The sequence below is a fragment of the Podarcis pityusensis genome (genome assembly GCF_964106645.2).
Source record: "Podarcis pityusensis genome assembly, chromosome: 5".
Classification (NCBI taxonomy): domain Eukaryota; kingdom Metazoa; phylum Chordata; class Lepidosauria; order Squamata; family Lacertidae; genus Podarcis; species Podarcis pityusensis.
This window is the reverse complement of record NC_138032.1, coordinates 42509689-42536240: the sequence shown is the minus strand read 5'-3', so window position 1 is coordinate 42536240 and position 26552 is coordinate 42509689. Positions and strand designations below refer to the sequence as shown.

Here is a 26552-nt window from a genome sequence, read left to right as displayed (position 1 = left end):
GGACCTGTTACAAAAAAGAGAAGGCTAAACAGAATAATTGCTGCAATACTGATCTCCGTAGCCTTTCCTCGTCGTTTTCTCCTGCATGCTAACGACGTAGTAGAATAACAGGAGAGCAACTTTTGAGGGTCTGCATCTTGCATAAAAACGAACCTCCGATCAAGCTGCTGGAAAAAATCAACCACGCAGCTTGATGAGATCCCATCACCAAGCATCAGATTCAGACAGGCGAAGGCTGAAGAACACCTCTTAGTTATACCCCGCACTGAAGTCCAGTGCCAAACGATTTCTCCTCTGTACAGTTTCTTAACTGCATAACAAATAGGCTAAAAACTGTAGCATTACCTCAGACCAATGCAAAGATAAAGCAATGCTGTTACCACTGAATGTCCGCGCTATTACTGCAAGCCTGAAGTGATTGATTATTGTTTGAGCCCGCCTCCAGCAGAAGAAACTACAACGCCCATGATGCTTTAGGGAACGGAGCTCTCAGCATACATCGCGCCAGAAGAAAAGCTCACTTCCCCGCCGCGCTGCCTTCTGGGAAACAGAGTTTTAGCGTGCCGGCCGGGCTGCTGAAACTGCTTGCGAGGAGGTGCCAAGATGGCGGCGCTGTGGGGCGGCGGCGCGGGACATGCCGGGGCTGGGGGAACCCTCCCGCTGCGAGGGGGCCCGGAGCCCGTGGCGGGCAATGGCCTTTCTTCCACGCAGGTAATGGCCGGGTCTGGCGGCTGGTAGCGGGCGGGAGAGAGTTGGGCTAGCCCATTTGGCTGGCGCTGGGTGGACACGTGGAGGCGGCGTGGCCGGCATAGGGAGGTGGCACCGGCCAGCACGACCGGGAAACCGGGGTTAGCATGGCCCTGGGGTTGGGAGGCGAGGAGGGCGAAGGCAGCGCTGGAACCGGGCAGGAACCGGTGCCCTCGGAAGGGAGCTTCGGGGGCAGGAGGGGGAAATGCTTCGCGGAACATCTGGCTCCAGCTTTTGCGAAGTTGCGAGAGGCTCCTCGCGTGGGCCCCGGGCGCGCGGTGGCGGCCAGACGAGTGACACGGTGACACAAGGTGGGCTTTGGGGAGCTGGGTCAGGGCCACTGCAGTTCAGAGATCTGGGGGTGGCCTCCACCCCCGACAAAAAAAGTTATCGAGGGCCTCGACATAACGGATACGTTAAACTGGAGGTTTTTAAGACATGCTAGTCCTAGCTTTAAGGTTTTGTCGGGGGGGGGTGTCTCCTAGACTACCATTGGGGCAGTTTTGGACTTATTTCCGTGGGGAACTGGGGTATTTATGACTTGGCTGGGGTCCTGGGTTTAAGCAAGGGAAATAGGACCTCCCCACTTAGTCGTGGCATATGAATCTTTTAGGAATCGCTCTGATCAAATCTGGCTCAGAATGAGCCCCTTTCCCGTGATTATTTTTTAACTCCCTCTTCTGTGGTATATCCACATTATCTTTCATAACGGGGCGGGGCTCGTTTTGTCTCCTCCACCCATGCCAGTGTGGGCTAGAGCACTTTTTGCTTGTTCTGGAGATGGGTGAGCCCTGTCTCTCATGCGCTGGGTTGGCTGCAGACTGGGAAGCGCTCCCTCATGTAAAAATGGGCCCTGATGCTTTTGCCTGCCTTAACTCCACCCTCTTCCTCTTATACACCCCCCACCCAAAGCTTTTCATTTCTGGGTGTGTTCATCCCCACCCACTTGCTGATCCTGTTCAGCCCCATTTGATGATGCAGTCTTTCAGCAGTTTCAATTCTTCTGAGAGAAGGCACTCTACAAGCATGCATGCCTCTGTCTGCTCCAAACAATCTAGCATCTCTTGTTCTCTGAATCTGATTCTACCAGCGTTTCTGAAAACCCTTGGTGTTGGGTTATATATTTTTTGGAAAAAGTATGATCACTTGGAGCATGGCTTTTGCTTCCAGCAAGCAGTTTCAGAGAGAAGCCATTTATGGGAGTTGAGAGTGTATGCCCATGTTAGGAATGATAAATAGCAGTAATGTGCATGTGGCCTGTTTTGGCATTTTGTTCACTGGAAGAGTCTGCTGGGACTCCAGCTGGACTTCTTCTCCAATTGAGTTCCTTCCTACCACGTTCATACCATGTGATGAATGTACTAAGCATGTGATGGCAGACTGTGTCCTGACCATGCAAAAATAAATTAGTTGTTTTGTGTGTCTGTGCAGTGAGAAGTAAAGGAAAATGCATTTAACATAATTTATATTGCTAAATTACCAGCCTGTTACAGTTGGAAGTGGAAGGGGTGTTAAGTAGTAGGTGAACCTGCCTTCCATAGCTTTCATCTGCAGAAGCTGAACCACTATGTTTGGCTTCTCTTGCAAGATTTTATCTTAGGTTTTCATTTGTCACTATTCCGCATGCATATATAAATTGAATTTCGCAGTGTAATAAGCTCACTAAGCCCATGAATTCTTTCTGAGTATAATCATACCCTATCACAAATTGTAGAAAGCTACTTCTGGTCAGTTAGACAGTACTGAGTTAGATGGGCCATTGGAATGGTCTGACAGTGTAAGGCAGCTTCCTATATTCCTAATACCACAGAGAACACACTGCTAAGCAGGTACAAGTACCAGACTTTAGGCTTCATAACATATGTGACTTTATTACAGTGGTAGATGTGTTAATTCTCAACCTGTCATCTCTTGTTTAGAATCCTCTTTAAGGATTCTTGTTTTGTTTTCTATTTCCCTTCACTGTATTCTTAATGTTAATTCCTTAATAATCTATACTTTTGTTAAATTACAATTGAAGTATGGTATATTTATAGGGGCATTTATTAGGATACAGTAAGCCCACAACTTGTGTGCATTCAGCTTTATGTGCATGGCAAAATGATGATGATGATGAAAGGGAGCAGAAAGGGGCCTGGGAAAAATGACTTTGGCAATCCCACCTGCCACTGAATCCATTGCGTTTTGACTACTGTATGTGCAATTTTGGCTTTAGGTGCAACCCCTGGAATGTAACCCTGGTGTAAGTTGTGGGCTTACTATATAACCGGAGTGTGTTTGCCTATTGGAGAAGGCAAATCTGGAAACAAGGTTCAGTATAAGACACTGGGTAGCATAGACAAAGATCTTGTGAGCTTATAGCAGGGAGGAGGAGCATGTAGCTCTCTAGGGAGTTGGATGTTGGGCTCCAACTCCCATCATCCCTGGTCCACAGTTGTAAAGGGGTTGGGAGAGAAAACCCAACTTTAGATGACATGGCGTTGTAATCAGGGACCTGATGGCTAACCAAACATAACCTACAGCAGTTTGAGGGAGCAGCAAGGTCAAACCTGCAGTCAGTGGCAGTGTCAGGAATTTACCTGCTGATGTATCCATGCTCGCTTAGGTGATTAGCTCTTCATGCAGCATATTGACTCAGGCCTAGTGACAGGGTACCTGCTTTGCCACAGTAATCTACTGATGGTGGGAAACTGTTCTGTAGTCATTGGTGCCATTTACAGATACATGGTGGTGGGGGTGGGAAGAGGTTAGTGGTGAAATCCACAGCAGGGAAAGGGAACATGAAGGGTTAATCATATAATTGTAGAGTTGGAAGGGACCACAAGGGTCAACTATTCCAACCCCTTCGACAGGGGAAAATGCAGCTGGTCTGTACAGGGATTGAGCCCACAACCTGGCCTTATCAGCACCATGCTCTGACCAACTGAACTAACTGCCTGGGTTGTACCCAGTGCTCTGCAAATAGACCTCTGCTTGCACAGCAAAAAAAGCCCCCCTTGTCCTTGCCCTGCTTGTGCCCCAAATCATCTTTGTAAGGTCCCCCCCTCCTAGCCTTCCAGAGCTAACTTTGAGGGTGTGCTGGTGACTGCACGGGGGGGGGGGGTTCTGGTCCACAGTCTCTCATGCTAGTGGAACAGGAAAGCTGGATACCACCCATAAACATTTAATCCAAGAACTTGACATGAGCCAACAGTGTGACGCGGCAGCTAAAAAAGCCAGTGCAATTCTGGGCTGCATCAATAGGAGTATAGCATCTAGATCAAGGGAAGTAATAGTGCCACTATATTCTGCTCTGGTCAGACCTCACCTGGAATACTGTGTCCAGTTCTGGGCACCACAGTTCAAGAAGGACACTGACAAACTGGAACGTGTCCAGAGGAGGGCAACCAAAATGGTCAAAGGCCTGGAAACGATGCCTTATGAGGAACGGCTAAGGGAGCTGGGCATGTTTAGCCTGGAGAAGAGGAGGTTAAAGGGTGATATGATAGCCATGTTCAAATATATAAAAGGATGTCACATAGAGGAGGGAGAAAGGTTGTTTTCTGCTGCTCCAGAGAAGCGGACACGGAGCAATGGATCCAAACTACAAGAAAGAAGATTCCACCTAAACATTAGGAAGAACTTCCTGACAGTAAGAGCTGTTCGACAGTGGAATTTGCTGCCAAGGAGTGTGGTGGAGTCTCCTTCTTTGGAGGTCTTTAAGCAGAGGCTTGACAACCATATGTCAGGAGTGCTCTGGTGGTGTTTCCTGCTTGGCAGGGGGTTGGACTCGATGGCCCTTGTGGTCTCTTCCAACTCTATGACTCTATGATCTATGATTCTAAGATGTTGTCCTATCCAGTTGACATCATGAGCTATGGGTCCTATTGAGAAATTCACTTTTTTCCTTTTGCATGCTGTGGCAGCAGTTTTCGTTTTATGAAGTGCCTTAAAAACACCACATTTGGACTTTCAGAGAAAGATGGTAGACAAATCCACTTTCCCAACCAAAAGATGAGCAGTTGATGTTAATGATCACAATGGAGATCCAAGGCCAGGATTGTCTCCCCCACATGTGAAACCATCTTATCTTGAGCTTGTTTGGGTTATTTTCAAGCTTAAACTGATTAGGAATTTTCAGAATCTGAGAAGCTAGCGATGCAGACGACTCCATGGGAATTTTCAGAATCTGAGAAGCTAGCTGTGCAGACTCCTCCACGTGGAAAATGTGGAACAGTTTAGCAGCCCTGCTCTGGATTCTGCATCTGAAAAGAATTTTGGCTGACTAGGTGGGAAGCTGTCATGGAAAAATTTGGTGACTGAGACATCAGGCCAAAGAATGCTCCCAGGTATTCATGGAGTATTGCCAAGTCCTTGTAGTGAGAGTCTGCTGTGCAAAGCCCAATAATTTCAGCTGGATGTCTAGGGAGGGAAGCGGTTAAACGTGCTTTGAGTTAGAACTTGTTCCATAGCTGCTTTCTAACCAGCTCTGCACATTTCCTCCCTCCCTGAAGCTGAGCTGGCTGCTCTCTGGGTGTTTGCATCCCTGAGACTAGCCCTGCTTCACCAAAAAAAGGAGTGGCCCTAGGAAGAGGTGTTTATGAGCCTGCCTTGGTGGAGTTAAAGTACTGTCAGCAGTAGGATCAAAGTGCTGAAATGGATCAGAAGGTGTTTGTTTGTAGAGAAGCAGCATCCTTTCCCTAGCTTGCCACAGGTAAGAGAGTCTGTTACGGTGGCCTTTGCACAGAGGAATGGACATGAGAAAATACGGCAGGCTGGAAACCAGGATTTATGACAAACGAGAGCCAAACTGAGAGGTGCAGAACTTTGGTGGTGATTAGCAAGCATTAACTCAGGGTGGGATTCAACTTCATACTATGGTGAATGTTCCATCAGCACCAGCATTTTAGCTGGCCAGACAGAATGATCTCCTCCCCTGCATGCTGCTGGAGGCGGGGGCATTGCCACTGAGTTGATGCAAGTGCAGAGCACAGAGAAAATGATAACAGGCATGCTGAAGGGGTTTAGCATCTCTGAGCTTGGTATCTGGGAAGAGCAACAGTTCATGTGACTCCCTATTTCTTTCCCACCCCAACTGCATGGGAGACCAGTGTTAGAAACCAGGGATAGAAAAGGTAGGAGCCATGTGGCTCCTGGGACCTGTATCATAGATTCTATGAAGGATGACGAATTGGACATTTCTGTTCCAGAAACTCATCTGGAGTAAGGTTTAGCTGTAATGTGAAAGTACAGTGCATTAGGCATATATTTGTGAACAAATTTCTTGATGGAATATTGTTAATGATGGTGATGATGATGATGATGATGATACTACTACTAGTATACTACTACTACTACTAGTAGTAGTAGTAGTAGTAGTATCCTGCCCTTCCTAAAGGAGTCCAAGGCTGCAAACACATCCACAAGAAAACAATTCTTAAAAGCATTCTAAAACATTATCTCATCTAGTGATCTCTCAGTTGCCAGGAACAGTGTCCTTCAGCTGTCAGACTTCCATGTTAGCATTTGTTACCTTGGCAGGAGAGCACGGACTGCTACTTATGGTGACTTGGTTGTTAACCATGTATGTACACACAAAGAAAACAAAAGGCTACCCTTCAGATTCACTTTGGTCAACCATTGGGCACCTTACAGTTACATAACAAAAATAGTCTTTGCCCCGAGAAGCTAGTCTTCAGCTATCCTGCCAGCTCTGCTACCTTCCATTGACCTAGTGTTTACAGATAATTGCATAACATTTACCAACTTGCCTGCTGGACATCCATGTGTGTGCAGTGCAGTTAAGTAGTAGGAAACTGCTTACGTGGACAGGATTGCAACTCTGAACAAGTGGTTAATTGCAAGGTGGCCATGCCTTGATTTGTTGAGTTGTTGAGTATAAAAATGTTGCTGTTCCCATTGCAGTTTGATATACGGGGCGAAGAAGGATCCCAAGTTACTGCAAAACATATGTCAGACTGCAATAGTATTCACTGAATGCATGTGCTAGAAGGTTTTTTTGTAGTACAGTGTGTTACAGCATATTTGACTTTATAATGCTCCTTGGCTTATATTAGACTGCAGTGGCTGTCCGGAGAACATTCCTCGGAAATAAAGGAGCATTAATGGATTTTTTTTTTGTTGTTCATATGGTGAATGAGACCAACTGCATTTTTTCTGTGATCTGAAGTGGGATTTAGTGGTGCAGCAGTAAAACTGCTAGCATGTCTGCAAAGCTAAACAGGGTCCAGTATGGGTTCAAACCTATAGCCCTATAGATGTTGTTGGACCACAATGGCTGGGAGTCCAATAGCATACGGAGGTCCACACGTAATCCATTCATTGTCACAGTTTCCCATAACTTTGCTCATCATGTTCTCTTGCAGTTATGTCTTCCTAAAGGCTAGGGGGCAGGTATTGGAAAATGGAATTCCCACCATATCCATCTGTCAGAACCAGTAGTGAAGGCAGACTTTGGCGGTTGGCAAGTTTCCCATCTTAAATGTGTTGATTCAGCAGCCAGAAAATATCTCCCAGGTCAGAATGGGTGGCTCCTCCCAGAGATCATGCATGTTTATTTGCTGCTGACTCTGACAATACTGATTTTGGAATGCTGCCTCGTAGTTCATGTTACTCCTGTAGAATCTGCCGTGTAGAAATAGATGAAGACCACTGCTTTCTTCCAGCTTAGCCTTTACCTTGAAATAGTTGTCCTTGTTTAAGGCAAACCATTTACAGTGACTGCTCCTGTCTTTTCTCACCACCTCCTAGCCCTTGAGAAGTGATCAAGAGATCAGCATGGTGATCCTATTGTGCAAATGTCTCTTGAATATTCCAGTGCTGATATGATAATTTCATTGCTTAGAATGTTTGAAGATCCATTCCTCAAAGACACATGTTTAGCACAGTTGGATGATATGAACCTTTCTTGCATTAGCAACAAATTGCACCTTATTTTGTGGCTTGGCATTTCTCTTTTTTTTGTGTGTGTGTTGGTCGGGCGCAACCATGCACTGACTCAGGAAAGTTCCATGTTGTGAGCTAATCAACAGAGACTGTGGAAATAGGCAACTGGGGATAGAAACTAGTGCAGGGATAACAAGGTTGTTCTTTCCAGACAAATTCCATTGGCCATGCTGGCTGGGGTTGATGGGAGTTAGAGAGCCCCACATTGACAACTCCTGACCTAGTGCATGCTAGCACTCACAGCTTTGAGTAGTAAGGCAACATTGGTACCCTAACTGGAGGATAAGGTATTAGCAAAACAGCTTGAGTTTACTTAGGGGCAGGAATCGAACATTTATTGGATGAAAAGGGCTGCACTTCTGACTCTAGTGATCTGTTTTGCCAAATGCAAGAGTTCTTTGGGAGTCAGTGGAAATAACACCAGGGGAGAAAAACTCGGTGATTTATTAAATAGTAGACTCAATACAAAATAAAAGTCATTGAAACCAGTATTTAAGCAGAGCAACATAACAGAAACAAGATAAGATACTTTCCTATTTAGTTGATGAGAATTAAAATGGGGAGACGAAGCTGGCCAGCACAGCACCCTACTGGTCTGGATCTACATTGAAGGTCAAATTTCAGATCCCACCTGAGAGCTATATAAATGTACCTTAAACCCTTAGTTTAAGAGTTTGTGTTGGCTGGCCTAATATCTAAATTCCTCACATCTGCTTCAGAAGTCATTATTTGGATGGTGTGAGGAATGTCACATCACCTGCAAGGTAAGATATGCTGGCCCCTGTCCATTGGCCTAATTAATAAATTCTGCAGCTGTACTGCTCCTGGCAGGCACCCAACCTTGTGAACTCGCTCACAAGCTGATCCTCCCACATTCTGCCAGCACTTATCCTTGAAACACAAGCAGCAAGTCAAAACAATAAAGCAAACCAGAAAGCCCTTGAAAGTCCTGAAGGATGTGCTAAGAAGCAAGGAAGAATAATTGTACAAACCAATTAACCCATCTCCTTGAGATGCAAAATTCTTCCAGTATGTGTTTCCCCTATATGATCTTGGGGGGGGGGGGGTGAGTTTTTTCACACCTTGGAGGTTTTTCCAAAACTTCAGAATGGTTGGTCTTCTCTGCCTTAGAAATACAGTGTTGCTTCCCTCTTAAGAAGCTCAACACCAAAAATGTAAGCCTTATTGGCATTAAGGCTTTTCTTGCAAGTAGCTGCTCTGTAACACTTGAGAAAACAATGTTATTGTACTATATGTATGTATAGTAAGTTTCTGTTAGTATATAATGCCTTCAGCAGTTTGGAACAAGGCTACTGGAAGGAGTGTTTCACCCCATATGTGCCCACTTGACTGCTTAGAACTGCAGAACTGGTACTTGTGCCACACATGCAATAAATCCCTTTTGTGTGTACCTTTTTTTCATTAAATTGATATATATCCTACCCTTCATGCTGAAGGATACCCGATTGTTTAGACTAGTGTTTGAAATAGAGGGGAGGGCATTAATATCAGACAGTCAACTTTTAGGAAGGCTCTAACCTGCACCTAGCAGGTAATGTTTAATTGACTTAAATTGTCCCCCAAGCAGCTTTCTGTGCCCTCATCTGTTCTTCCTTTTTCTCCTTCACCCCAGTACTTATTGGCAGAGGATTTGCATTTGACATCACTGGATGCAGAAACCATCCTTGAAGCAGGAGAGTTCCTGGAAACGATGCAGGACTACTTAGACTCTTCCGTCATCTCCATCATTGAGGATTTCAGCAGTCTGACTGAGGTATGGTCTGCTCTATGGAGAGACGAAAGCCAGCCAGCACACAGCAACCTACTGGTGTGGGCCTGCATTGAAGCTCAAAGTTTAGACCTCCTCTGGGAGATTTATAGACCTTAAACTCTTAGTGGCTATGTGCTGGCTGGCCTAATATCTAAATTCCTCACATCTGCTTCAGAAGTCATTATTTGGATGGTATGAGGAATGTTAACCAGCTGCAAGGATTCTATTTTCAATTGTTCTAACTATTCTGTGTTTATTTGGTTGTGAAGCTATCTTGGTAATGCTCCTTCATCTTACAGATCTGAGCTGTTTGCCATTAACAGCAACCCTCTGTTATCATTCCATTCCTTGACCTCCACAGCTTGTTTACTTGATTTGTTTTCCATGTAACTTTCAGTGAGTTAAGCCTGTGTTGGTAATGAGCTTGAGAGTTGCTCCTTTCCTTCCTTGGACTCTCCCTGGGTAAAGCTAAATTGGCCATCCCTGAGTTTCATATGTGAACTGAGTGTCTATTCCAAATTTGGTTTGTTTTTCCTCTCCTAACAGACAAAAGGCCGCATGGATGTAGAGAACGAGCTTTCCCTCTTGACTGCAATCACAGATATTCTGGATAGCACCGATGACGAGTCTCTCTCTCCTTTTGATACCATTCCTGACTCTGAATTGTTGACATCACCCAGAGAGCGTGATAATTCTTCGGTATGACATGGTTTATGGGACAGAAGATTTTGCTTGCCTTCTCTTGTGTGGCCAGTTAAATTGTGGGGTTACCACAACAGTGTGTAGCACCTTTGAAATTGCAGCCCATCCCGGGTAAGGTTAATTATGAAATGTCAGTTTGACAGAAGCTAATGTAACTTTGATCCTGTCTTTGTAATACCATAGGCTGATTGAACCCTGGCAGAGTTTGTCTCATCTAATCTCAACTAAGTTCACAAGTATATATTTTTTCTCCACCGAGAGGAGACTTGGATGTGAATGACCTCATCCTCCTCTTCCTTCAGCTTGAAACTTCTCCCATAGGCTGAGCATCCAAGCTGCTTAATACTTTGCTTGGTACTCAGCTCCAAGATTTCCAAGCTTATTGCTGTCATCATTATATACACACAACAGCATCCTGTTCTTGGCTGCTAGCATTTGGTTTTCTTGTGGGTTGTGTCACAGTTCCAGGATCATGCTTATCACCCTTATGGAAGTTCTGGAGGCCCTTTTCTCACCTGTGATCTCATTTCAATCTGCATTTGATGATGAAGTTTCTTTGGACAGTCATGTTTTTTTTTCTTTTCGTTTTTTTTTTGCTTATACATTGACAATAGTGACATCATTTTCTCCAGGCTAGCTGCCTCTTCCTGGCAGGCATGTGCATCAGTACACGCATTCAGAAAATCCTGGCAAGGATCCCTCTTCAAAGTTGGCATCCAAATGTAATGGGTCTAGCACACTGTGAACTCTGCAAGGTCAGAGCGCCCTCTGGTGCGCATGTTGTGGCATTAAGAGGTGGCTAGGTAGTGTTAAAAGGGCTCTCTTGCCATTGGGTGGAAACATGCAAAGATGCTAAATGTGGTTTGAAGAAGATTCCTCAATCTATGCACCCCAGGCAAGCATGGATTGGCTGCTATCTTGCAAAGCTCAGCTTCCGCTGGTAAAATGGGAGCGCTTCACATGGCATTTTCAGATTTAGTTGAATTTACTTCTGCTTTCCAAACTACTCTCCTTCTGTCAGTTTCAGAGGTTTCTCAGCTTGTCCGTGACACCCCCTGAGCAAGACTTCCGCACCATAGAGGACTTAAAGGAGCCTAGACTTTGCTCCATTGTGACAGAGAAGGTGAGATATTCCAACCAAATAGGTGGGTTGTGCAGTGGGCAACCCAGTTTTTATCTCTCTGGTTTACCGTTTGTTACATTATCTTGCAAACGGCTTTGAGGCTTACAATCAAGCAGTGTATAAAAAATATATGAAATTAAATATTAAACTAATATTTCCCTGCACCTATCTGTGCCTTGTATCAAGGTTATTTATGAAGCCCTCTTTGGCATGGCCTCTCCTGGATTGGGGGCTACATAGAGGGGGAGCTGAGTTCCAAATCAGCAAGAGCCGAGTAAGGGCAACCTCTGCAACCAGAGTACTTCAGAAATGGAAGAAATGCCACTTGCTTAGCTGCTGTCTTTCACATAGCTATGAAAGGCGCAAATGCATTTAAAAATGCTTTAAATAAGTAAAAGCACCCCTTGGGTGATGACCTGGCAACCCTAAGAGACTAATAAACAGTGGTACCTCTGGTTAAGAACTTAATGCATTCCGGAGGTTCGTTCTTAACCTGAAGCTGTTCTTAACCCGAGGCACCACTTTAGCTAATGGGACCTCCCTCCGCTGCGCGATTTCTGTTCTCATCCTGAAGTAAAGTTCTTAACCCGAGGTACTGCTTCCGGGTTAGCGGAGTCTGTAACCTGAAGCGTTGGAACCCGAGGTACCACTGTAATTCTAGCAGGGGATCTCTGTATTTTCAAGTCAGAGTTTATTAAGCATCCTTTGGTGAGATAGCAAAGGAGTCGGAAATCACGTCTCCCCCCTCCCAAAATCATCAATACCTGCAAGGAGCTTTACTACATAATCTCTCTTCCCCTCCAGATTGAAGCCAGCACTGCCAGCCTCCCTTTGGGACTGCCTCCAAGTTGTCACAACGACTCGGCTGCTTCAAAGAAGCCCAGTACCAAGCGGGTGCTGTTTAGGCATAGGGACCGAGAGCTGCCTGTGCTGCAGCGCAGTGATGGGGAGGAAGAGGAGGAGGAGGAAGCGGCCGCAACAAGCAGCAGGCAGGGTTTGGGGGCAGGTGTGAAGGAGACCCTTGTAGCATCAGCGATGAAGGAGGCGGAACCGAACCCACCTGCAAGTGATGGTCCCTGTGTCATTGCCCCGGAGAGCATCTCCCTCAGTGAGCTGGTGAGGTCCATGCACCCTTACTGCATACCCACTTTCACAGTGTGCCTGAGTCCTAACAACCGGCCCCTTGCTGAGGAGCTCCTTGCCGGCCCACTTGTTTTGGAGGTGGTGCCTGAGAGTGGAGAGAGCATGGAGATCCCTGTGGTCCTGCAGAGAATGGAGACAGAGATCCAGGACGTAACTGAGAACAACTGCACAGCTAGCCATGTGGATGAAGGGGCAGCACTCCTGGACCCTGCCCTGGAAAAATTACCACCTGATGACAGCACCAAGGCTGCCTGCCTGGACGGAGAGCCTGACCTGGACAAGCGGGCTGAAGATGTCGGCAGGGTAGAAGGGGTAGAAGATGCTCATCCAGGGGCAAAAGCTCAGGACCCAATGGATGATCAAGATCATATATTTGAACCTAGCTCAGCTGCACACAAAAAAGCAAAGCGCAGTGCCTTGGCAAAGGACCAGATGTGCACCAAGAGAAAATCGAACAAGGAAACAATGGGGCGCAAAGAGGCCACAAGCTGTGGGCCGATTCCTGTCTGTACTGAAGAGCAGGCTGGGACTAAGCCAAGCCACCCTGTGCCAGAGAAGGAGATGGAGAAAACTGGAGGGGAAGAGCAGGGCACGTTGCTCTCAGACCAGTCAGCCCATACAGTGAAAAGATCGGACATTGAGATGGAGGAACTGGAGCCCCAAACCCCACTTGTGCCATGCAACAAGGAACTGCGGTTTGCTGAGCACAAGGAGGGGGATGCGCCGAGTGAGCCTGTCCTGCTGGCGAATGAGGTGGCTGGCCCAGAAGCTCCCCAGCAGCTCCCCAGCAGTACTGCAGACTTTGAAAGGCAGCCTCTCAGTAATGAGGATGCTGGCTGTCCCCCAAAGGAAGCCAAGCCCAAGCCTCTCAGCCTGAGCGAATACAGGCAGCGCCGTCAGCAGCGCCAGCCTCGCGATGGGAGCTCTAGGAGTGGCACAGAGAACCAGAGTGCCAGCAAGTGGCCCAGCCTCCCGGAACTCCCCACAGAATTGGCTGAGCTTCCTTGCTTGGTCCCACCGCTGGCTTCCAAAGTTGCTTCGTCTGGACTGGCAAAGGACCCTGAGAAGCCCACTGGCTCCTCCGCTGCTCCTGTCCCAGCTGGCAGTGCAAGTGCCCCGCCTCTATCCATGCCAGCTCCAAATTCTGCACCAAGAGTGGCTCCTCCGTTGCAGCATGGCTGTATGAGCCCTGTTCCTCCTCCTCCACCACCACCACCTACCACATCTCTCCCTGCTGCATCCCCACTGCCCAGCTCAGTCTGTGCCTTTCCCCCTGTTGGGGTTCAGGTGCCTCCAACGCTGCCTCCGCCTTTCCTGCCCCCAGCCTCAGGGGCTTTCCTACCACCTGTGCCTCCCTGGCCTCCCTTTGCCCCTGTGCCAGCCGCCTACCAAAGCCTGCCACCTCCACTTCCTGCTGCTGAGGCCCGCCCTTCTGTCTTCCACATGGTTCCTCCTGTGCCCCCTCCGACCTGGCCTCCCCCACCCATTCCTTTGCCACCTTTAGCCCCAGGCCCCCCTTACAGCTCTGTCGAGTGGGCGCCACAGCCACCGTACTGGCCGGGCGTGCCAGTACCCCATCCAATGTTGCCCATCCCTTACGGGGATCAGGGATGCCTGGCTGGCAGTTTGCCTGCACCATCTTGTTCCGAAGGGGCACTTGGTCCCCAGAATGCAGCCTTGATGCCAGAGCCCTCTCACTTCAGAATGCAAAGCCTGGCAGCCAGTGAGAAACCAAGCCTGCCTACACAGCTCCCACTGGCACATGTCCCTTCTGCCATCAAAGCTGACCCCAGAAGAGTGTCTGACCCAAGGAGGCAAGTAGCTCAGGGGAAGCTGCCTTCTCCATCAGTCATCGAGCCTTCAGGGGAAGCGGCACTGACTCATTGTGCCAGGAAGGGCTCCAGCCCTCAGTCTTTGGGGGAACCCCATTCTGCACCTCCTTCCCAGCAAGTCAGGGAGGCCCCGAAGCCCTTAGAAGAGCTGTCCTTTCCTGTTGTGCTACAACCTTCAGGGAAGGCCCCTGTGCTCTCTGGCCATATGGAGAAGACCTTGAGTATACCCACTGCAGCTTCAGGTGCCAAAGAGGCGCCTCCTGCTTCCTGGTCGCAAGAAGAACGTTCTTCCTTTCCTGCTGCCTCAGTGCCAGAAAAGCTGCCAGCGCCAACTGCAACGGAGGTGGGTGCTGAGGAAGCTGCCCCAACAGCAACCACTTCTCCAGCATCATTGGTGCCCCAGAAGGTGCATGAAACTGCTCAGCTCTCCAAGAAAACAACCCATATTTGGAAGTACCAACCACTCATCAACATTGCACAGCGCAGCTGTAAAGAGGACATTGTTCAAGCCTTTATCAATGAAATTGGTGAGTGGCTGTGCTGCTGAGGTTTGGGGGGGGGGGTTAAATGGCATCTGTGGCCCAAGAATGGCATGGCAGGCAGTCCTTTGATGGACACAGAACTTGGGGTGCAGATCAGGGTGTCCCCTTGGTGGGCTCATAGACCTGTATGGTGGGATCCCCTTCTTAGAGGTTCCTCAATGGAAAAGGAAGCCCATATCCATTGGAGGCTAATAGTTCCTAATTATGCACTATATCTTGCAAACTTATTTTCCTTTCCTATTTCTGCCCCATGGTATTTCTTGACCCCTTCGCTTCAGGAGGTCAAAATCCCTTTGGGATGCCCTGCTTTAAAGCCTGGGGACAGTCCTCTTTCTAGCTCATCACATGTTCGCAACCTGTTTACCCCCCCTTTTTTTTCTTTTGCTCCAAACAACTGCATTCCATGTTTTATGCTTAAGTAGTTACATATTTTGTCTGTCTCCCTCTCATGCTCTTAAGACAGTGTTTTGAAGATGCTGGCAAAGAGGGCCAGGCGTAATTGTGGGGAGCCTGCTTCTCCGGCCGCCCAGTGAAGCTTCTTCTGAGAAGTTACGAAGCCCAAACGAGTGTACACAATGCATTAATATTATCATTTTCCCCTCAGGAATTGAAGCCTCTGATTTGTCCAGCCTGCTAGAGCAATTTGAAAAGACAGAAGGTGAGTTGCGAAATTTGGACAAGCAGCTCAGCACGTTGACCAGTGTGCCAGCAGGCTTGTTCACTCCTCCAGCTTCTTCGCCTGTCCCAAAACTGTCGTTGAAATTCTACTCCATATTGATCCAGAGCAGATTCCAACCTATACTTAGCAGAGTAAAAACTTAAACATGTTGCAGGATTCCCCGAGGCAATTGTATTTCATTGAGCAGAGCTTTGCCGCTACTGAAGGCAAATGAGCATAATGGTCACAAATCCAATACACTCAGGACTGGCACTGTCCATAAGAAATCCAGTTGCAGCAGACTTAACTTAAAGTTACAACAACTTTAATAAGTCTAAACCTTAACACTATACAGCCATACCTTGGATCCCGAACGCCTTGTGACTTGTACGTTTTGGCTCCCGAATACTGCAAACCCAGAAGCGAGTGTTCCAGTTTGCAAATGTCCTTTGGAAGCCGAAAGTCCAGTGTGGCTTCCACAGCTTCCGATTGCGTGCAGGAAGTTCCTGCAGCCAATTGGAAGCCGCGCCTTGGTTGTCGAACATTTTGGAAGTCGAATGGACTTCTGGAACGGATTCTGTTTGACAACCAAGGTACGACTGTATACAGAACACCACATCAGAGGGAAAAGAGATAGAAAGAGAAAGTGAAACCGAGGCTCCTTCTGGCCTCCTATTACAGTCAGCATGACTTTGAAAAAAGAGATAACAGAACCAGTTTAAGCCAGCTATACTCTGCCTTCTCTGAAGGAATAACCCAAACATCGTGAACCTTCTGCTTGTTTCTTTCACACAGAGAAGCTTCCAGAACCCTCTTGAATTAATCAGAATAGGAAAGATCTCTGCATATCAGATCAATACTTTCTCTACTAAGAAATGCAAGCTGACACAAACATGCCTGACTGCCTTGTGTATCACATGAAGGTGGCAGCCAATCCCAGGCTTCCTTGCACTTTCTTTCCACAAAGCACCAAACTTCTTGTGGAAACGAAGAGAGCTATCTGAGGGCCAGTGTGGTACAGTGGCTAAGAGTATTGGCCGGGAGATGAGAGTTCAATTCCCCACTGGCTCATCTGGTGACCTTGGGCCAGCTTCTGCCTCCCAGCCTGGCCTACCTCACAGGGTTATTGTGAGGATAAAATGGGGGAGGGGAGAACCATGTATGCTACTTAGCGCTGCTGGAAGGGGAAGATGGGATATAAATGTAAAAATAAAATAAATGCGCCCACTGGCTTGGGTGAATGTGTTTTTCATTGAAAACAACCTAGGTCTCCAGAAAAGATAGGCAAGTTTTGTGCTCAGAAAAAATGCTTGTGAATAATGCTTTGCTTTATTTTATTTTTTAGCCAAAAAGGAAGCTCCTAGTATGGCAAAATCTAAGGACAATGTGACTTTGGGGAACAATGGGTGAGTACAGAACTTGATCCTAACCAGGTATCTTCCCACCCACAATTATTTCCGCTTGGTTGACAAATAGCACTGCATTTCTGGAGGCACTGGTGGCAAGAGACCTGCTTTTCAGAGCACGCACATCCTGGACTAAGTTACATGATAACCTGCTAAGGAGTACCAAGCGTGCGGTGTTTCAGTGCTCCATGTGCTGACTAGGTGATTCCTGATTGTGTGGGACACTCTGTGTGTAATAGAGGCCTTTCTCTCTCTCTCCCCTTCAGCTCTGAGGCACAGCAGGAAAAGAAAATGGTGGACCGGCTTCAGGCGCCAGAGCTCACCAATGTTGCAGGTGAAGGCTCTTAGAGTTAAGCTCTTTCTGTACTGAGAGATGTTCCCTGAGACTGAAATGCCAGGAAATTCAACACGCTCTTTCTCCAGGAGTGGTGTGGGGTAGAGGTGAAGTGAGTGCTAAGGGCAGAGCTACTTTGCCTCATCTCTTCAGCACCCAAAAATGCATTCCTGAGATTCTCTTTTGAGCTCTTGCTGAGGGGCCTGTTCATGCTGAGGAAGGGTGCTCTTTTGGGAAGGTAGATGGGGCAACTGTGACACACCCTTTTCATAAACATGAAAAGACATAAGCTAAAAAGCAGAAAAAGAATTGAGTAATTATAAATTGCCGTCAAAATGCAAAGGCATGAAATTTACATTAAAGGTAAACTGCCTGGGGGGGCAACCAATTCACTCAAAGACCTAGGAAAAATAGGAAGAGTTTACAGCATGGGGAAGCAGAGTGTGGCCCTTCAGGCCTCTCTGTGTGGCCCTTGGAACTCCGCCCAGGCAACAGTCCTTACTGACTTGTGTTTCACACCCCAAACTATTTTGCTCTGGCTGTAATGTGTCCTCAGACTTTGAAAATGTATATTGCTTGTCCAGATGGGGGGCAGAGAAGGGTGTGTAAATAGAAAGTAGCCCACTGTGCAGTGGTAAAAGTTGCATAAAGTTGCTCTTCCCACTTATATCTCTGGCTCTGCCCAACACTGGGATACGGTCCCTGGAAGGTTGCCCGGAAGGGAATGCTACAAACAAAAAAAAGGTTACCCGCCGCATAGCCTATTCAAGAAGATGGAGACTTCTTAATTTTTTCTGGGAGAAAGTTGCAAAATTGAGCTGGTTTGGGCTATTGCTGGGGGCAAAAACTTTTACATCCCCCATAGGAGGGGCAACAAGGCCAGTTGCCTGGACCACGTTTTTTGAGGGTGGGAGGGGTGCTGTGCACATGGGTTTCTCTTCCATCTCCTGAGGGCTCTCTGTCTCTCTGCAGGACTGACGCCTCCAGCCACTCCGCCCCACCAGCTCTGGAAACCCCTGGCGGCCGTCTCCCTGTTGGGTAAGGCTGGCTCCACCAAAGGCGTCAGGCTCACGAAATCCCTGAGCAAGCCTCACCGGAAAGCTGCAGCCCCCGTTCACGTCGGCTCCGGTGAGCATGACTACTGTCAGCTTGGTGCTGCTCAGCCAAAGGGAGGTGCCCGGTGGAACGTCAAGCAAAACTCTGACATAACAATAAAGCCTATCAAAGCCGTGGCAAAAGAAGTGCCAGATCAGCCCCCTGTTGCGAGCCAGCTCCCTGCTGCTGTCAGACTGGACCCTGCTGGCTCCCTTGGCACGGCGGCTGCCTGCCAGAATCCCAGAGATGTTGGGCGGGAGCAGCTCAGAGCCTCTATTCCTGTTGCAGCCAGCTCGAGCCCTGACACATCAGAGTCACCGCTGTTGGACAGCAGCCCCACCAGCTCACAAAAGGAGCCCCTGGACCACCGGACTAGCACACCTAGGTCCGCGGGCAGCGACGATCCGTGCTCCGTACTGTTATCTCCGGCTGCGTCCCCCTGCCGGGATGCAGAAGGACCCACGTTGCAGCAGCCTCAAGAGGTTCAGCAGAAGCGGCCGGCTTCCAAACGCTCCTTGCGGTGCTACCGGGGCAGGCAGAAGTCAGCCAGTCCAGCAGAGGGGCCCTGGAGAGGCAGGCGGACCCGCGCCAGCAGGACTCGCGCCAGCCGATCCTTCAGCTCCAGCTCTGATGGAGACAGTGACAACAGTGACTCTTCATCCTCCTGCTCCTCCTCGTCCTCTTCCTCGGCGTCCTCTTCTCGGTCACGCTCTCGGTCTCCCCCAGCAAAGCGCTGGCGAAGGTGAGGGATGAAGTCTCTTTCCTCTTGCCAAGACTCGGCACCCCGAGTGTCCTTGCGTGACACAAAGGTTTTATGGGCCTTTTCCCTCAGCAGCTGTTGTGGCTGAAAGTTATGGGTGTGGAGTGCTGTGGGGTGGCTTGGGGTGTTTTGCATGCACATGAGCAGCAATGGAGTCTACGTTGCCCAAGAGGAAGCCCACTGCACTCTTTGCTAGCCTTGTGGATAGCTGGGTCCTTTCCTAGCTTAGCGAGTCTTAGGCTCTTATCTACAGTATACCTGCCTATGTATGTACTGTATAATGTAAGTAGATAAATAGGTACCAATAGGGAAGGTAAATGCTCTGGCTTCCGTCACGATATTCCATTGTGCCAGAAGTGTCATGCTGGTCACATGACCTGGAAAAAACCCCATAGTCAAATTTGACTGGACTTAACCGTCCAGATGTCCGTTACCTTTATCTTTACACGCCTGTTCTGGTTCTCTTCCAGAAGAGCTTTTGGACTGAACTTCTCAGCTTGTATCTTGTTACTTGGAGGATAGCTTTGCAAACTGCTCTAATGAGTGTGCATCTAGCATCTCTTTCTGTCCCTTTGGGTTGAATCCAAAGCAGGGCTAAGTCACAGTCCCGTTAGCACAGGGATTTCTGTTTGCACAACAGGACTTTCTCCCTGCCTCCCCATGCCCCTAATTTTATTTTTGGAGGTTCTGCCAGCCTTCTGGAGCATATTTGATTAAATGGAAATCCTTTTGTTAGTTAGTTGGATACCCTTCTTGGTGAATTTGGTATGCACCTTATACGGAGGGGCCACAGGCTGAATCAGTTTGCATGTAACATATAGTCACCATGAGGACTCTTCCCATCCTAGGAATGGCAGCCTGTGGGTTGCTGAACCTTTTCAACTGGGTCCATTAAACCTCTGCTTCTCTTTCCATCAGTTCTGTTGTTCTGTTTCTAGTGACATCTTGTGCTGCCTGAGGCAGCTGCCAATATCCAGCCCTCAGCTGGTCTATTCACTTGATGGTACTGTGGAATGCACATGGATGCTGATGCTGATTAAGGCCTAAGATTTCAAGTATTTCCAAAAACCCAGTGTTCAGGACCCTTGGAGTGGAAGGTTAGCCACACAATGGCATAGGTGGCAACAGTCCATTGCTAACAGATGCGCAAGTTGCACTCTCTTCTTAATTGCCTCTCTCTGGAGAAATTTTGATCAGGTGAATTACGGGAGAACCTCGGGTTGCAAACGGGATCAGTGCGGGAGGCACGTTCACAACCCACAGGGTTCTCAACCCGCAGTGCTACGTCTGCGCACGCACGGGTTGCGATTTGGCGCTTCTGCGCATGCGCAAAGTGTGATTTAGTTGTTTTGCACATGTGCGAGCACCGAAACCCGGAAGTAATCTGTTCTGGTACTTCCGGGTTCGGTGCAGTGCGCAACCCTAAAACGTATAACCTGAAGCGTCTGTAACCCAAGGTACCAGTGTATTAAGACCTGTTGATGGAAATGAAGCCTTAACTTGCACAATGCATACCAAGCACAGAAACTGACCTTTGTCCCGATTTGTGGTGGAATACAGCGGCCTGAACGTCTGCCATACTTCTGGTATTTCTTGTAGTGGGGAGATAGAAATGGCTATGCAGCCCTTAATTAACTCCACTGTGCATATCCTGCACTTCTACTGTTAGCATTAAGTTACTTCTTGAACATAGTCTTACCTGGTATATGGCAGCTTCCTGTTCATCCATCTAGATCAGCATTGTCTATTCTTGACAGTAGCTCTCCAGGGTAGCTCTCCCCATCTCCTGTTAACTGATTTCTTTTTACTTTAGATGCTAGGAATTTCACTGGGTATCTTCTGCATGTAATGCAAATGCCCTATTATTAAGCTCCAGTCCCTTACAGAACAAGTGTTAAAGCGTCTTGGGTATGTCTTAGGGTGAACATTTGACCAATATATTTTAGGTAAAGGTAAAGGTACCCCTGCCCGTACGGGCCAGTCGTGTCCGACTCTAGGGTTGTGCGCCCATCTCACTTAAGAGGCCGGGGGCCAGCGCTGTCCGGAGACACTTCCGGGTCACGTGGCCAGCGTGACGAAGCTGCTCTGGCAAGCCAGCACCAGCGCAGCACACGGAAACGCCGTTTACCTTCCTGCTATAAAGCGGTACCTATTTATCTACTTGCACTTAAGGGTGCTTTCAAACTGCTAGGTGGGCAGGAGCTGGGACCGAAAGACGGGAGCTCACCCCACCGTGGGGATTCGAACCGCCGACCATGCGATCGGCAAGTCCTAGGCACTGAGGTTTTACCCACAGCGCCACCCGCGTATATTTTGGATAGACCTCTACAAATGCAAGTAGGTGTCACAGTCTGCTCTGCCACAAAGTCTTGGGAACCCCTTGTTCCCTGGGAGAGAAGGCATGCTGAAGCTCCATGGCAAGCAGGTTGGTTGCACAAGCTGAAGGTCACTCAGGGGAGCTCCTGTGTGTGTTTGCATGCACTCCCATGGACACACAGTGTGTGCAGCCGCTGGTCTCACTGGGCTCCCTCCTTCACTCCAGGTACCATTCTCGAAGTTCCAGCTCCTCTTCCTGTGGGAGCTCCTGGAGTCGGTCGAGGGGCAGGTCCCGGTCTTCTTCGTGTTCCTCCTACATCTCAAGATCATCCTCCTGCTCCCCCTCTCTGCACAGAAGGAAGAGGTGAGACATGCAGCACTTGTGTTTGTTCTCTTGAACAGTGGGATAGATAATCTGTCGTCTTCCCCTTTCTCCACCACCACCCCAGCAATTCTAATATGAAAGTAAAGTCAAATATTTTATGTTCAGTTTGGGCTCCCTCTCTGTTTCCCCACATGTGAAATGCTTTAAATACATTTTTGTGCCTTTTTTAGTCACCATATGGGTTTTCCTTGTGAAGTAGCTTTGCATTCTCCTTTCTTGAAACCTTGAACCCTTCCCACGTATTCGGCACCTTAGTATTCTGCCCTTCCTCCAAGGGGCTCAGAGGTGTGTTTTTTGCCTCGTGTGCAGTAAAGTGTGCTGTGACTTTTGCATTGAGTTTCATAGCTGAACTGCAGCCTAGGTTCTCCAGGTCTTGCCTGTATTCTTGCCACTGCGCCAACTTTCACAAGTTAGTTGTCACCTGATAAACAGCTTGCGGGTTTCTTTGTGTGGCACTCCCCCCCCCCATCCACAAAGAGTGGGGTGTTTAGCTTTATACTGACCAGCCACGTGAGTGGACCCCAACTGTGTCTGTACTTCTCTCTCTCTCTCTGTCCCCCACCCCCTCTCTTCCTTGGAAGCTGCTTGCAGCCTGGAACACCTCATTCTTCTCTAAGAGCTAAAACCAGGAGATGATGGCTGTATCTCCCTAAGTGAAGAATCAAGCTGCTCCTACCTTTCTGCTACCATTTCACTTTTTTCACTCTGCTTTGCTTTGACTTCTTTTTTTTTAAAAAAACCATACAGATACAATTCCAGCAGCTCCCGTGAGCGTTACCAAAGGCAGAAAAACGGATACAAAGACCGTGCAATAGTGAGTATTTCTGGGACATACCAGTGTTCTAGGAAGGACAGCTACACCATGGGGGGCTGCCTTAATCATGGTTATTGTAAGACCATGTGTCGCTTTCCTGCTCTGGAATTGATACACTTTCTTCAACCTAATGCTATTCGACTGTTTTTCCCACAACCAGGCAGCTCTGCTTTTTCCATTGATCCAAGGACAAGGAGAGGCTGGCCTGTTTAAGTGACAGTAAACTTTCCTCACTGCCAAAGTGCTAATACAGTGCAGAAGTGCAGTTTTTGAGCAAGCAATTGCTTTAAAAAAAAAAAAAAAGCAAGTAGCTACTTCTTGAGCTGCAGAGATGACCTTGACAGTATGTGGGCCATGCTTGCTGAAATCTCAGAAGCCATAGAGGTGGCTGATTTAGGCTTGGTATGTTCTTCAGAGTCTTTGTCCTTGTTGAGATAGGCAAATACACAACAAGAGTTGCAAAAAAAAGAGAAGAAAAAATAAAAACAGATGCACTCAGTTAGCAAAAAAGCATGCTGGTTGCCGAATTTGGTTTTCCCTGGATATGGTACACATACGGTTGAGTTACCTTGGGAACGTGCACCTACTTGGGCTTTTCCCCTTCCCTTGAGGAAATCCTGACAATGTCTTAGCCCTTTAGGCAAACTTCCAAGTGAGGTCTTGGTCCTGGGGCACTTTCTGTTAGAAGTTGAAGTTGATTTGCATGAACAAAGGTAATAGTTGTGGGTATTTGCATAGCAGCTAAACTGGCTCATGACTTCTGTTCAGTGGGGAAGTTCATGCGTAGAGCACATGAACACATTCGCCACATAGAGAGTGAACGTGAGGCCGTCCCAAAATTCTCCGACTCTTTCCAGAGAAGCTGTAGCCCTTCTCTTAGTGATCCACAAAGGCACCAAGGAAAGGGTTAGAACAAGTTTTGGAAGCCTGTGGCCCTCCAGATTTTTGCTCTTGGGTGGGCAGTACTTACTGATGCTGGAATGTATATTCTATTAGCATCCTGAAGGACCATGAGTTCCCCATCAGTGGTTCGCACAAGTAAGCAGGGGGATCTATATTTAAAAATGAGTTTGTGGTGAGTGTTCTTGTTGGGGCAAGTGGATTGGCAGGAGGAAGATGATTGCTTGATAGAACTGTGGCTGAGTTATGCTCCTTCTCTCCCTCAATTATGTGCATAGGAAGAACGGCGTGTTGTCTTCATTGGGAAGATCCCCAGCCGGATGACTCGTTCAGAACTACGACACCGTTTCTCTGTGTTTGGGATCATTGAGGAATGCACCCTGCACTTCCGGGAGCAGGGGTAAGAGGGGATCAAGCCTTCCTTTGGGCAACCTCCGTTGCTGCATGGAGCTAATGGGAAGAGGGGGGAAGAGGATGGGGTGTTTGATTCTGGCCCTTCGCTTTCCTCCTGGCTGGTCCCAGCTGTAGAATTGTAATTCCTTGTCCTTCCTATCCGGCAGGGATAACTATGGCTTTGTGACGTACCGCTATGCTGAAGATGCCTTTGCTGCCATAGACGGTGGGCATTCACTGCAACGCCCTGATGAGCAGCCCTTTGACTTGTGCTTTGGAGGACGCCGGCAGTTCTGCAAAAGAAACTACGCCGACTTGGGTGAGTCCATGGAGGTGACTGTGAGCTTGGGTTAAACACAGTTGCCATGAGTATCCATGTTCTTGGAACTTTCTTTGTGCAGGAGGTTAGCCCTCTGCTTAAACTTTATTTTGCTGATCTCATGATTCTTGTGGTGTCAGTCCTGCACTGAGGTGTCTCTCAACACAGCAAAGGAAGCTTGGTCTTAAGTATCTTGGGTAATGGAGTTGTCAGTTGAGGTTCAGCTAGCTTGGCACTGATTTTTCCCTATTATGTATTAAATTTATATACCACCCTTCATCCAAAGATCACAGGGTAGTTTTCAACATAAAAACACAAAATGGATAACATAATAGTAACACCCCCATATATTCATGAACTATGTGTGATAGAGAAGGTGGGAGAGAGAGAAGAGTTCGGAATAATTGATTCCAGAGTTTTTTGGGGGCAAACAGTCTAGGGGGAGTGTAGAGGTGGCTAGAGGCCTAGTCAGCCTTTCCATTCCAGTGCACTTTTCTGATTGCTAATTCTAGTTGACTCACCGGTGCCTGTCTTTGTGTTTTTCAGACTCAAACCGAGATGACTTTGAGCCTGCTCCCGCGAGGAGCAAATTTGACTCCCTTGACTTCGACACCTTATTGAAGCAGGCTCAGCGGAGTCTGCAGAGGTAACGCTGGCTCTCTCGGGGTCACGTTGCCCGGTAGGCATCTGCCTACACCAGCCTTACCTCAGATTGGCTGCAGGGGCAGGTGCCCCTTAGGCCTAGCTGCTATGTCCAGCGTGGTTTTGTAATGAAATATAACAGAAAAAAAATCCCATAAACAATTTTTATCCTGGCTGTTTTTCTAGGGACTATTTAAGGGGAAGGACACTTTCTCTAACAGTGGGGACAGGAATGGAAAAACAACATCAACCGCCTTCAGTCCACTTAATCACTATGCAGACAATAAACTCTAATCATAGATCTTCCCAGTCTCCTACTTTTTGTCTGTCTGTATCTGTCACAGCAGGATTGGAGGAGGCAAGGTACAAGGCCTCAGGGATTTTCATACAGGTGTGAAATCAAGCTCATCTGATCAAGGTCCGAAGGGGTCACCTGGGGTGTCACACAAAGTTAGGATGTGTTGTTGTCTTAATGACCTGTGGTAGCCACAGGTGGGCTGTAAGGTGGCTGTGGGTGGGGCTGCAGAAGCTTCTTGTTGTCTAGTTTCTCCCAGTCTACATTCACCAGGGCTATAAAGAATGTAGGCTCACCACAGTTCTGAATGGCCAATAGTTAATGTGTTTCAGCTCCTGTGGGGTTGGGTGGGCTGGTTTTGTTCTCTTGCTCACCCAGAACGTCTCCTGTGCTGCCACACCCCTTCTCTGTTTGCTCTGCCTATGGTATATTTCTACAACAAACCCTACAGACTTGTTCTCCCCTTTTCTAGAGTTGCAAGTCCACAGTAGGAATAATTATTATTACTACTGCTATGACGATGATGATGATGTACCAAGGCAATCACTTAGGGAAGTATCTAGCTAATGTGCTCCATGGATTTAAGCTTGCACAATGGAACTTGCCCTTCACTCATGCCTGCCCTGTGCCCTCTCCAAAATCTCTGGAGGGTTGGTGGGGAGAAAGCCAGGACAGATTCAGTGAGGCATGCAGGGATGGGAAAGGTCTGTTACTTGGCATTACTTTGGATACACCCCTTTTTCTAGCTGTTGATAGGAGCAAGGAATTACAAAGCCCCGATTACTAAGAATCTTGTCTAGCAACACCTGATATTTGAGATCTCAGTAGGCATTGCCTGCTGAAATTCAAACAAAATTTTCAAGCTGTAAGGATTAGAAACCTGCCTCTTTTTTCTTTCTTCCTTTAAAAAAAAATTGATAGTTGAGGCTCACTGGAAACTGGATTCTGTGCCCAATATAGTATCCTTCAGGTTTCTTGCTGAATTGCAGTAGGAACGTGGTCTTAGCTCAAGTGCAAGCAGCACACATTCCAGCAGTCTTCCATCAGACCTGCACCTCCGTGTGGCTGTGCACAGGCCCAAGTAATAGGCTAGCATAGTGCTTGATTTAAGGGCCTGTGAATTCTGCTCAGAAATCTATGCCAATACAACTTAAGCAGACATTAAAGAAAACGGGTATTCTATAGGAAATTAATACCCTGAGGAGAGAATTAGTGTGAGACGTGGGAATGGAGATGGAGATAGAAGAAAGGGGCAGAAGCACAAGGGCAGCATGGGGAACCCCCAAAACCTGCTGCCACAGTGCTTTCTGCCTTAGCTGCTTGGCAATAAGGCAAAAGCAAGCATCCTGAATGTTTCAAGTCCTACCTGAATGTTTCAAGTAGCTGATCAGAGAAGCTGTGTGGGAGATGGATCTATTTTAGCAAGTTGG

The 26552-nt window shown here is 47.8% G+C and overlaps 1 protein-coding gene across 1 annotated transcript; it reads left to right on the top strand.

Annotated features, from left to right (window-relative positions):
- Window positions 1-511: 511 nt before the first annotated feature.
- Window positions 512-25129, top strand: PPRC1 (PPARG related coactivator 1). The gene is made up of 14 exons (XM_081007058.1): window positions 512-711; window positions 9326-9466; window positions 10010-10162; window positions 11187-11288; window positions 12093-14790; window positions 15410-15463; window positions 16809-16869; window positions 17136-17203; window positions 18176-19040; window positions 21601-21738; window positions 22507-22573; window positions 23752-23873; window positions 24034-24185; window positions 24732-25129. Exons 1-14 carry the CDS (start codon window positions 604-606, stop codon window positions 24833-24835), a joined length of 4833 nt encoding a protein of 1610 aa, XP_080863184.1. The 5' UTR covers window positions 512-603; the 3' UTR covers window positions 24836-25129.
- Window positions 25130-26552: the final 1423 nt, after the last annotated feature.

Excerpts from the sequence above, each read along its gene's own strand:
- PPRC1 (XM_081007058.1), top strand. The coding sequence starts at position 604 with ATGGCGGCGCTGTGGGGCGGCGGCGCGGGACATGCCGGGGCTGGGGGA. Across the intron at positions 17,204-18,175 it reads AGAGCTCACCAATGTTGCAG|GACTGACGCCTCCAGCCACT; the intron begins GTGAAGGCTCTT and ends GTCTCTCTGCAG. Across the intron at positions 22,574-23,751 it reads GATACAAAGACCGTGCAATA|GAAGAACGGCGTGTTGTCTT; the intron begins GTGAGTATTTCT and ends TTATGTGCATAG.